Source organism: Peromyscus maniculatus, chromosome 18, assembly GCF_049852395.1.
Source record: "Peromyscus maniculatus bairdii isolate BWxNUB_F1_BW_parent chromosome 18, HU_Pman_BW_mat_3.1, whole genome shotgun sequence".
In the NCBI taxonomy this organism is placed as follows: Eukaryota; Metazoa; Chordata; class Mammalia; order Rodentia; family Cricetidae; genus Peromyscus; species Peromyscus maniculatus.
The window spans coordinates 52,207,338-52,220,061 of record NC_134869.1 but is presented as its reverse complement, the minus strand read 5'-3'; the positions used below and the strand labels follow the sequence as shown (position 1 = coordinate 52,220,061).

The window sequence follows — 12,724 nt, the reverse complement described above, 5'->3', positions numbered from 1 at the left end:
CAAGGAGTCGAAAGGAAACTCTAGCTACAACCTTGCCATGCCACAAAACCAGAGTTACAATGCAAAGTAAGTTTGCTCCCCACCTATCTGTCACCATCTCATTTTAAAAAACGTGTGAAAATACGTAATCCCCAGGAGGCTTCGATGAGGTATAAATACTGGCAGAAAAGGAGGCAACAGGGTATAGCTTCCATTGGCCGATCGGCTACTAGAGAAGACACATCACCGAGTCCTTTGGACCCATTGGCTTAATCCAGGTGCTCCGGACTCCGACGGCGTTGGCCTAGCTCTGAGACAATGAACGCGACGTGCTGCATCTTGGCTTTGTTGCTCTGCCTCACGCAGGCTATTTCTGGCTGTTACTGCCAGGGCACACTCATTGAAGAAATAGAAAATCTGAAGAAACATTTTGTGAGTATGACCTTTTAATAACGCTTGTAGTTGAAAATGACTGACATTGACTTGCCGCTTTCAACACTAGACTGCCGTCTGGTCCACAGTCATTTTGAGAAGATGGGGTGCTATGTTGCTCTTCGCTAGCGAGGTGTTTATTGACCTAATAATCTTGATACTGATTTAACTCTCTGTTCAGTTTGGTATAGAGACTGACAGGGCACTTACAAATCTCCCCAAAGTTGGGCATAGTATGAGTATAAGGTACAAACATACGTTATCATTTTGTGATTTTTTTTTATATTGTTTAGTCATGATAAGAAGCATTCTTACCCTCATGGTTGGCTATTCATTTCTCATTCTTCAGACTACTATGAAAGTGATAGTGAGAGATGAATATTGCCATTAAAAAACACCCAGGGAAACAACTTAGCACTTAAAAGAAACAGAAGGCAAAGTTCTTTAAGTTTCTGCTTACGAACTTCCCCCTGCATATGTTTTTTCTAATGAGAGATTTTGAAATTCTACTACAAGTGAATTATCGCTGAAGCTAGCCACTTACTGAGGACTGAGAGGAGTTATGTTTCTTAGAGTTTTATATTTATTTTCTTTTGTGAATTTCCTTTCGAATTAACTAAGGTTAATGAAAATACTTTTTTTTATTCTTAAAATTTTATAATTTCTCCTGAACGTATACTATTATATACATAGCTATTATACTAATGTTCAAGCATGCACAGGCAATTTTATCCTCACAATGCAAACCCAGCTGTCTCACACATGTGTCTGGAGCTATCTTTTAAAGCAGCCATTAAGACCTAAGCTTGCAGACAGTTGTAACAGAAGCCTGTACCATAAGGGGGCAGTGTGTACAATGGGATTGATTGGATGGCTTTTTTTCTTTCTCCCTCTCTTAAATTGAGAGCAACTTTCTTTAGCTCACTGCAGCTACTTGGGGTCCTTGAAATCTCATCAGCTTTTTTGAGTTCATTCGTGGCCTTGCAATTCAAGATTAGGCTAGTAAGTACTAAAGCCAAAAGAATGTAATAGTCTTTGACTAAATCGAACGTGGAATCTTTTGGTGATGCTTGTTAGAAGCAAATGGAAGGGTTGAGAAGAAAATCATTGACTATTGTCAGCCCTGAGTTCGATGAACTCCATAGATATTTTTAGGGTGGTTGGTGAACTAATTACAAATTCACCTTTTCTTTTTCCACAGAACTCAAGTAGCTCAGATGTCGGGGATGGAGGGGAACTCTTCTCTGATATCTTGAGGAACTGGCAAAAGGTAAGCTAAATGGTCCTTTTTGCCTATTTCCTCCCCCCACCCCCTGTTTCTAATGGACCAGTTCCCATCATCCACTCTTTGTGCTATTGTTTCCCAAGGACGGTGATATAAAAATCATTGAGAGCCAGATTATCTCCTTCTACTTCAAACTCTTCGATGCCTTGAAGGACAACCAGGCCATCCAGGAGAGCATAGGCACCATTGAGCAAGACCTGTTAGTTCACTTCTTCAACAGCAGTGAGGAGAAACGGGACGACTTCATGAAGGTCATGAAGATTCCGGTGAGGCAACTTTGCAAAATATCGTCTGAATGTATTTTTGCACTGTGTTGAATTATCTGATGGTAGAAATTGGTTACTGCACAGTTGATGAAGCTGGGAGACAAGCCCTTGTCTGAGATGTTTCCTCATCATGGGCATGCTGGGAGGGACTTTGTCCGCTTTGGAAAAACACAGACATTCAAACCGTTGCCCACACGATGGGTAAATGCTGAGGAGGAAGCAGCCAAGGGGAGTAGCGAGCAGGGCTCTTGTGGTCCCCCCCCCCCCCCGGGTGTGTGATGGAAACTCTCGCTTAGGATGGGAGGTTGTGTGTTAGTGGAAAGAGCAGTGGGAGGGAGTGAGAAGACTTCGTGTGCTCCTCCTCCCAGCCAGGCCACAAGGAACTGTGACTTCAGATGACTCACATGCCTGGCGGGGCTGTCATTGCCTCATCTCGATAGGAACCAGCTGGGATCACTACATAAGTTTAATCTCTCTTGCCAAAAACCAAACCAAACCAAACCTGCACAGTGTTATAGATAGAAAATGAGAGTGAGAACAGAGAAGGAGCAGAGTCTCGGAGGAGACACCTCGATGTGATACCCTAGTCTCTGGTTAGCCTCTCATGCTATGCAGTCCAACTTACTTTGAGGAGAAGTAACGGTAGACATCCTGGGAAGGATTGCTTTGTGTAGCTTATGAAAGGCCCGTTCAATTAACTTTCCAATATGGGGGTATTCCAGTTCTTCCATGCTTTATATCATGAATCCATCCTAAGCCTTTAAATCACAGCTTCCAGAATCTGAAAGATAACTGGAAGACATAAAGACAAATCTCATTTTTCTAAATTTTATCTATAATGCAAAGACATTCTGAACTCTTAGGCTTTGATGGTAAATGGGCTCAAATGAAAGAGAGGGACAGGTGTCTTCTTCTGTGTTTTGTGGCCTTATTATTTGTACTCAACTTTCAGTCTACCTGAGCCCACCTCTAACCTGTCTCATGCTCTGTAGCAGGGGCTGGAAGATGGTAGAAGATCCTAGTCCATCAGCTAGAGATGGATAAAGTACTTGTTCCTAACTCACTTCCACTTTGGGCTTACTGTTCAGGTCTGGCTAAGTCTCTGGGATGCTTAGCAATGTTTTGAAAGCTGGGAAATAAATTTGTCTTCCCAACACACAGCTGGTAGAGACTTGCTACTCCTAAGGCCTTGGTTCCGTCTTTCTGGGAGTTCTGGGGTTGTGCTTCCTATGGGTGATCTTGAGCAAGCTTTTACCTCTTGGCCTGTTTTGTTGCATTGTCAACATGTTTTAAGAACACACACACACACACACACACACACACACACACACACACACACACTCTTTAGTAAATAGCCTTATGTCCTATAAGCCTCTGAATCCTTCTTGGATATGTAGCAAGGAAGTCAGAGTATTTCTAGCATTAGACAAAACAAGCCAGGTAACAGTAAATGATCTTCATTTTATTAAGCATTAAGTTGCCCAAGTGGCCTTCCTGCTTTGAATGGAGAAGTTGTTTAGACTAATGGAATAGAAGGCAGAGGATAGGAAATATTGTTGTACCTCCAAATTTCAGGTGTTGTCAGCAAATTGATTATTACTAATATGAACATGATTCATTTTTAATTCCATTCTAGCCATGATGACATTGATCTGATATGGGAGAAATTTAAAATGACATTTTTCATTTATTTTGGACTTGAGTTTATCTTTTCCCTTAGTACTCAGCTTGTGTTGGTAGCTCTCAAACTTTGGCTGGTATCAGTATCTCTTGAAGGAATTTATCTCCCAAAGGCATGGGCCTTCTCCTTCCTGTACCTGGATCTCTGGGCTCCTTGGTAGATCATCAAAGCATTCTGCTATACCAAGGGGAGCCTTGGCCCACAGGAATTTTTTTTGTATGACTAGAAAGGACTAATCAAAGCATAGAGTGGCAGACTTTGTAGATGAAGAGATCACTCAGGAGGCTCTTCACAAGAAAGCAAGTTCTAGGAGATTAAGTGTCTAGTTCAAGGCTAGGGTTACTGCAAACTCATTCCCACCCCCAGCTCCCATTCCACCCAGGAACCTTTTTAGTATTCCATTTTGAGTTTCTGTAGCAGTTAAATTAAAGTTAGATATGTGGTGTCACCCATCCCATTCCTTCTTGTACAACGTGGACATTGAACGATCCTTATAGTCTAAACTGCTGACAAAGTGACCATAACAAAGACACTACAACAAATGAAGAGAATGTCTTGCTGTATAGAATTACTTTCTTAATAGGAATATTTCCATTTTCACTGATCATGATATTAAAAGAAGACTATTCCAGCGGCTTGCATGCTTGGACTTAATTTCATTTTGTACCCCCAACAGGTAGATGACCCGCAGGTCCAGCGCAAAGCTGTCAATGAACTCCTCGGAGTGATGTACCGCCTGTCGCCAAAAAATAGCCTCAGGAAGCGAAAAAGGAGCCGGTGCTGTTTCGGGGGTGGAGCTCGTCCAAATAAGAATAACGCTGCCAGCAAAACTATTTGAATTTTAAATCTAAATCTATTTATTAATATTTAACAATTATTTATATGAAAAGTATATTTTTAGACTCATCAACCAAAGAAGTATTTATAATAGCAACTTTTATGTGATGAAAATGAATTTCTATTAATATATATGTTATTTATAATTTCTGTATCCTCAACTATGTGACTTGACCGTTTTTCTCTTTCTGACTTAATTAACCAAGACTGTGTGATTCAAAGATTGTATCTCAGGGGCCAGTCAACCAATTGACTGAAGTCAGACTGTGGGTGGTAACTGATTTTTACTTGACAATGAGGAACACTCACTACAGTGATGCCGTGAGGCGCTGCTGGCCGGAGAGCGCATCTACACCCTGAGCCAACGCCTCAATAGCCGGTCAGCACTGCGACGACGCGTCAGGTAGTCCAGCCCGTCCCTCGAGGAAAAGGGTGCCTCACACCTGGTGCTTCTGAATACTGCTGAAAACTGTGACTGCACCCCAATGGCAGATCACTCACTTGCTGATAGTTCCTCACTGTCTAATGCAGATGAATAAAGTGTGCTTTCACAACGATGCATACTGTGTCAGACTTCTTCTAAGAGGCGACTCGGGTGAATGAACCACCTATGGATGAATGGGAAGGAAATGAGCCGTTTTTAGTCGTGGGAATCTTAGAGCGGCATTAAGCCTCATTACGTGTGGTGCTTTTCTCTACTGACAATTTGCCGGTTTTTCGCTGCTCGAGTTGGCAGCTGTTTGAATTTTCTTTCGAAGATACATGTCTAATTACATCACCATTCAGCGTGGAGCTCTCGCGGTGGGAAGTATCCAAACTGCTTAGCTTGGCATTTTGAGTTTGCTCTTTCTTCCGCACCACCACGCCAGCGTTCCCTCCCACCTTCCCTACAGGCAAACATTATTGGTGTACGTCTTAGGGTTTCTATGGCTATGAGAACACACCACGACCAAAAGCAACCTGGAAAGGAAAGGGTTCATTTCACCCCTTAGATTATAGTTCATCACTGAGATAAGCCAGGGCAGGAACCTGGAGGCAGGAACTGAAGGGGATGCCATGCAGGGACATGGCTCACTGCCTTGCTTCTCATGGCTCACTCAGCCTGTTTTCGTATACCCCCTGCCCAGGAGGGGCACTGGCCCACTGTAGGTGGTGGGCTGAGGGCTCACCTACATCAATCATTAAGAAAAGGCCCTACAGACTTGCTCACAGGCAATGTGATGGAGGAATTGTCTCTGAGGTTGTTCTTCCCAGACAACTCTAGCTTGTGCCAAGTTAACAAACTAATAGACACAGTGTGGCTGAGTCTTAGCTCTAGGGAGAGAAGTCTGGACTGGAACCAAGACTGTAAGAAATGTGATCTTTCATAACTTCTTTATATTCTCTAATCTTTCGTTTATTTGAAAAAGAGGACTGATTAAACATTGTTCTTCCTCACATTCTTCTGTGCTAATTCATTCTTTCACGAAATTATATATATATATATATATATATATATATATATATATATATATATATATATATATATATATGGTACTTGATAAGTGCCTAGGTAGCTGGGATACTTTACATCACTAACAACACACAGAGATCCCTGCACTTGGAGAATTTGAACAACTAGAATATAGATAATGAATAAAATACATTATATTTGCTCAAGTTGCACGGCGTTTTGAAAATGCTTGTTGCTATGGAAAAATAAAGTAGTCCAGGATGGAGGAAATAGACTCCCTGTGGGATGAAGTGGGTAGTGCAGCGGTTCAAACAGAGTGATTATAATTTCCTAACCAAAGAAAACCCATTTGAGGAGGAATTTGCAAGGGCAATACTCATTTGGATTCCAGGCAAGACAAATACCCTTGCAAAGGCTTTGGAGTGAAGATTCCTCTGGCATGAAAGAAGCAAGAGCAGACCTCCAGGGCAGTCCCAAAAGATGGAGGAGGGGACAGCAATCACCACAGGACGAGATGAAGTGTGGAAAGTCAGGGTACCTTTTAAGTACAAGGAAGTTCATGATGTAATGACTTGGATGAACCTTGCTTGGGTTGTGAATTCCAGAAGATCCTCTGAGTTGGCATAAGATGGTCTTAACAATACGCATAAGAATGTGTAATGAGCTTGGACTTATAATCACTTACATAAACAAGTGATGGCTATAATGAGGTAATCTCTGCTGACTTCAGGACACTCAGTGGTGACAAGATTAGAAATGTCAAGGGACACGGGAGGTTATGTATCAGGAGCTTCCTTCTTAGTGTTTTACTTTGTCTTCCCACATGCTAGTACTGGGTGAAACAGTTTGTGTCAAGGGGTCATTTTCAGTGGTTATTGAAATCATTATTTGGTAACTAAGCAACAGTGGCTGCAACCTGATTGCAAAACTTTAAAATCTTGGATGGGGCAAGAATGAAAAAAATTAGGCTAACGTTGGCATGGCTGTGACTGACATGAAATGTTGCTGGTTAGATATTGAACTGATTGATGCAGACTTTATAATGTAACTGCAGATGGAAAGTTACTGTAATCTGGACCACAGAGCCAGATCATATCTATGGGGAAGGGTTTAGGATATCTCAGTCTTTCATTTTGAGAAGTGATTAATCACACAGAAGAAAGGGAAGCCTTAGGGGTGCCAGTCTGAGGCTAGGTTAAATTTTTTTTCCTTTGCTATGAGTAAAGGTGGTGTTAGTTTTACCCAGACTCAGACACGGAGAGCCATACTGTATTATGTGGTGGGTTTGTAGCAAGGAGTGAGGCAGGGAGCATCCTGCAGTAGAACTTGAGTTGAGACTGGCCTGTTCAGTGGTTGTCAATAATTCTTTTTTTTTTTTTTTTTTTTGGTCTTTGGAGACAGGGTTTCTCTTGTGTAGCTTTGCGCCTTTCCTGGAACTCACTTGGTAGCCCAGGCTGGCCTCGAACTCACAGAGATCCACCTGTCTCTGCCTCCCGAGTGCTGGGATTAAAGGCGTGAGCCACCACCGCCCGGCTTCAATAATTCTTTATATGTCGTTATCTTTCTTCTGTGTTCACATTTAGTCTCTGGGGTGCTGCAGGATTTACAGAAGGGATCAACTGTATTTTATTATAAAATAAAAAGGGAGCTAAGAGTGGCAATTACTCTTGTCCTATGTTAGCAGGGATAAGGCATCTCCCTTGGCCCAACAGCAAGAGGGGAACCGGCCAAGGCCTGGAGTGAGAGCCCAGTGTAGTACAAAGTCCCCTTCCTTCTCAGGATCTCTCAAGAACAGCTGGTATCCCTTTGCTAGGGGATTATTGGTACCTGGGTGGCCGGGACAGAGCAGGCTCTCTCCCCTTTCCCTTTTCTGTATTCTCTTTTCCCCACCCCCTCATATTTTGTAGTTCTCAGTCAGTTAGGAAGGTGAGCAGCCATGGCTGGCGACCATGGAAGTCCGATTCTGAGTGCAGTGTGAGGAGTGTGCACACACAGGGGGAACCTTGGGTAGAGAGCATCAGAGCCTGGGCAGAACGAACATATTGGCTTCTGCTGGCTTAGTGACAAGTCACTATCTTAGGTAGGGGTTTCTATTGCTGTGAAGAGACACCAAGACCATAGCAACTCTTATGAACAAAACATTTAATTGTGGGTGGCTCACTTATAGTTCAGAGGTTTAGTCTATTATCATCGTGGTGGGACATGGCGGCATGCAGGCAGACATGGCGCTGGAGAGGTAGCTGAGAGTCCTCCATCTTGCAGGCAAAGGGAAGACAACTGTGATATTGGGAGTAGCTTGAGCATAGGAGACCTCAAAGCCCACCCCCACAGTGACGCACTTCCTCCAACAAAGCCACACCTACTCCAACAAGGCTACACTTCCTAATAGTGCCACTCCCTTTGGGGGGGGCATCTTCTTTCAAACCATCATAGTCACCACAAACTAGATGCTGTAAGACAATACAGTATTGACTGTTAGCTTGGACAGCAGAAGTCCAAACCCAGGTTGAAATCAAGGTGTTGGCAAGGGAGACCCAAGCAGAGAATTTGTCTCCCTGTCTTTTCCAGTGTCTGACAATAAGCTACTCTTAATGTCAGGTACTGGCCTTCCCTTTCTTTAAAGCCTTCAATTTTGCACCTTGCAATCCCTCTCCCTGTGGCCCCAACACTCCTATCTCCCACTTACAAGGACCTTTGAAATTATATTGGGATCACTTTAATAATTCAAGATCATGATGGCTAATCTAAGTGTCTACTTGACATATCTGGGAAGAGGTGATCCCAACTGAGGAAATGCTTTCATCTTATTGGCCTGTTGCTGTGTCTGGGTGGGATCATCTTGATTGTTGGATGATGTGAGAAGGCCTGGGCATTGTTCCAGTCCTAGATGGGTGGTCCTGAGAAGTATAAGAAAGGTGGCTGAGTGTGAGCCAGAATAGAAATCAGTGGCCAGCCTTCCTCCCATGGTTCCTGCCTCTGCTTTCCCTTGAGTTCCTACCTTGACTTCTTTCAGTGATGTACTGTGTTTGGCACATGTAAGCCAAATAAACTCTCTCACCCTCAAGTTTCTTTTGGTCAGTGTTTTATCACAACAACAGAGAAGCAAGTTAGGACAAGGATCATGTCTCCACCTCAAAATTTTTAACTGCATCTGAAAAGTCCCTTTTACAATAGAAAGTAACATTTGTAGATTTTAGGGATTGGGACATAGGCCTCTTTGCCATGCCCTAGAGAGGACACCTAACAATGGTTTTCAAACTTTCAGCAAAAGCAAAGGGCTGTCCATGGGGAATGATAGCCTGGAATGGGTGTTGGGTCTAGGCAAGATGACAGGGTCATCTGGACATTGCAAGCACTCAGCGTGTGAATCAAAGTGAAGTAATTAGCATAAACAAACAGAGAAGGTGTGTCAGCACAGATGGAAGACTGGTCACTTTGGGGCACTGAGTAGTAAGTACATGAAGTGTATCCTCTAAGTGAGGATAAGCTTTGATTCTTAATATAGTTCCATATATTACATGTATATATTATATATGTAGAATGTAATATGTATTCTAAGAACTGAAGAGAGAATTACAGTATATAAAGGGATATTGCAGAATCGACTAGATAATTTGAATACATTAGTAAGAACACAAGTCTTCAATATAATGAGATAGAAAGGATCAGTGGTTACAAGAACCTATTTGTATATGTATTCTTGTCCCTGTTCCCTAAGATCAGCAATTTCTCATTAGTAATGAGGACACCTAGCTCCTGGGTCTTGATTAGTAAATACATATATAATATACATTATATATATTATTAAGAGACACCAAGATTCTTTGGATACTTGGCTGCTTGGCTACTTCCAGGGCTGGGTGGGGGAAGTGTAAGATGTGCCTTATTGGATAGGAAACAAGAAATGTTCAGACAATGATGGAGGCATATCCAAAAGCTTAGAAACCAGTTGGGAAGGACTGTTTCTGACTCAATATGGAAAACAATTGAGTGTGGCTGTAGAAAGTGATGGCAATGTATCACAACCTACAGAACAGGATAGGAAGTTATGAATGCATATTGATACAAATGAATAAACAATGTTTGATGAGGAATGAAACATTTGCATGGCTGTAAATATAAGATATTAATAATTATGAATGGGGAAACAGTAACTTTAAGTTGGAGAAGCCTAGCAGGCACCATAGGAATCGGGGATAAAGTGAATAATATTTGTAAAAGAATAAATGAAAATGATGTACAGCCTTACAGAATGTAATAAAATAAACAAAACACCCCCCCACCATGGTATCCCTGTGAAGGATACACCAAGCATTTTAATCATGAGAAAACAACGTACAAATAGATCAAAGAGCAGTTTGTAAGCCACCTGGCTGTTACATCAGTGTTCTGTAAATGAAGGGGAGACTAAGGAGTAATTCCATGCTGAAATGGATTAGACCAGAGGTTCTCAACCTTCCCAATGCTGTGACCCTTTAATACAGCTCCTCACGTTGTGGTGACCCACCCCCCCAATCATAAAATTATTTTGTTGCTACTTCATAACTGTACTGCTATGAATCATGATGTAAAGATCTGCATTTTCCGATGGTCTTAGGCGACCCCTGTGAAAGGGTTGTTTGACCACGAAGGGGTCATGACTCATAGGTTGAGAGCCTCTGGATTAGACATATCTGACAGCTGACACTGTAATGATACAAGATTAATCAGGGTTAATGTTCCAAAGCCCATAACTGCATGTTCACCTTATCCTTACACTCTTCATGAAGTATGACTGACACTCTTACCACTGAGATGTAGAATATGTCCCTCTCCTTAGCCTAGCAGAAGCTTGTAACTTCACCATGAAGTGTGTTGGAAGTATAGCTATGCATCCTGTAAGTCAAATATGTGCTTGATTGCTCTATCTATCTATCTATCTATCTATCTATCTATCTATCTATCTATCATCTATCTATCTAACTACCTAACATCTATCTATCTATCTATCTATCTATCTATCTATCTATCTATCTATCTATCTATCTATCATCTATCTACCTACCTATCTATCTATCTACCTACCTATCTATCTATCAATCATCTATTTAATCTCTCCTTTTTCACCCTCAATATTTTCTCCTTAGAACCTGCTACTATACTGAAAGATTCAGACTGCCTTGGGGAACTAAATGTGGACACTCTAGCTGGCAGTCCCAGTGAGACTTCATCCAACACCACTATCAATCACCAGGCTGATGTGTGTGTGTAAACTGCTTCAGATGATGTCAGCCTTAGACACCAAGCTGCTTATGATTAAAAAAAGAAAACTGGGACATACTTCTAATTTCAGCTTTGACATATACAGAGTGTGGAAGTTGTCGTTCCATCATTTAAAATGGAGAAAAGCTGGCGAAACAAAAAAATAATGATGCTTCTTGCTTGGAATGAGTTCTTGGCCACAACCCTCTTACTCGTACTAGAAACCACCAGGTTCTGTTAGGAATACTTCAATGGCCATTTTTGACGAACTGCTGGAGGCTTAGTGTGGTCTGGGAGGGCATGAGAACCTCTTAGGGGCTCATGGTTAGGGGTCCCCTATGCTATCACAGGCTTGACCTAACACCACCAAGATGTAATGGCAAGGTCTGAAACCGTCTTCTAGCTATGGCAGGGAGAATGGAATGTAACGGCTCTCACAGGAATGCGAGTGTTTGAAAGAGACACTCGTGACCATGGTTGAGATTCATAGTTTGTAAAACAGTGATCTTTTCCAGACAATGCCTTGCCGTGAGAGATTTATTTTGCAAGCAGCTACTGATTCCATTTTGAGGATTGAGGATGACTCCACACATGGGTTGATAACTGAGCGGTACCACCCACTGGCATAGACTGATAAAAGACTTACTATTGAGGGTACAAAGGGTGTCTGTCACCCTCTACATTTACTGAGGTGAAATGTAACTTGAGAAACCATGCCCAAGAACATACAGGACACACCAGAACAAAGAAAGGGTCGGGACCCCACAGAAACATGGAGACCAGCATTGTGATGATGATGGCCGCACCTACCTGTATACTGACCCCTCTCTCTCCCTCTCCCCCTGTGTGTTTGTGTGTGTATGTGTGTGTATGTCTGTGTGTGTAAGTATATGTGTGCATGTGTCATGTCTGTGTGTGTATGTGTTTGTGTCTGTGTGTATATGTGTCTGTGTGTGTGTGTCTGTGTCTCTATGTGTGTGTGTTATTTGTGTGTCTGAGTGTGTGTTGTGTGTGTGGTGTTTTACTAATAGGCAGAGAATTCTGGACAATCCTGTGGGTTTCAGTTCATCTTGGACCACCCTGCTGTTGATGCAGCCTACTCAAATTGCTTCTTGTCCATCCGACTCGCCGTCAGAATCTGCCACCCACTCCAGTCCACCGGCCTGTATCTCTATCCGGCCCTGGCTTTGCCCTTTGGTCTCTGTGGCTGGACCAATCTGTTCAGCCACACTGTTAAACCTGTAACCCGCAGTGGTCTGACTCACTACAGTAGCTCCTTCTCTGAAGCCTGGTGTGGCTTTGTTATCTCCTCCGTAAAGAGACTCATACATCGCCATCTGCATGCCATCTTTGGCTTCTCCGATCTCTTTGAAACTCCTTGCCTCTTCAATTCTTTGTATCTATTTTATAATCTACACACACACACACACACACACACACACACACACACACACACACACTGTGTGATTGTGATGTGTGATCTGAGAGTTAATGCTGGTAATTGGGATAGAAATAAAAGGCACTTTGCAATTTTGTTGTTATTCGATACA

At 42.4% G+C, this 12,724-nt stretch overlaps 1 protein-coding gene across 1 annotated transcript; it reads left to right on the top strand.

Moving 5' to 3' along the window:
• Positions 1-201: 201 nt before the first annotated feature.
• On the top strand, positions 202-4,956 carry Ifng (interferon gamma). The gene is made up of 4 exons (XM_006973356.3): positions 202-411; positions 1,613-1,681; positions 1,780-1,962; positions 4,320-4,956. The coding sequence occupies exons 1-4, from the start codon at positions 298-300 to the stop codon at positions 4,479-4,481; spliced, it is 528 nt and encodes a 175-aa protein (XP_006973418.1). The 5' UTR covers positions 202-297; the 3' UTR covers positions 4,482-4,956.
• Positions 4,957-12,724: the final 7,768 nt, after the last annotated feature.

Excerpts from the sequence above, each read along its gene's own strand:
- Ifng (XM_006973356.3), top strand. The coding sequence starts at position 298 with ATGAACGCGACGTGCTGCATCTTGGCTTTGTTGCTCTGCCTCACGCAG. Across the intron at positions 412-1,612 it reads AAAATCTGAAGAAACATTTT|AACTCAAGTAGCTCAGATGT; the intron begins GTGAGTATGACC and ends CTTTTTCCACAG. Across the intron at positions 1,682-1,779 it reads TCTTGAGGAACTGGCAAAAG|GACGGTGATATAAAAATCAT; the intron begins GTAAGCTAAATG and ends TTGTTTCCCAAG.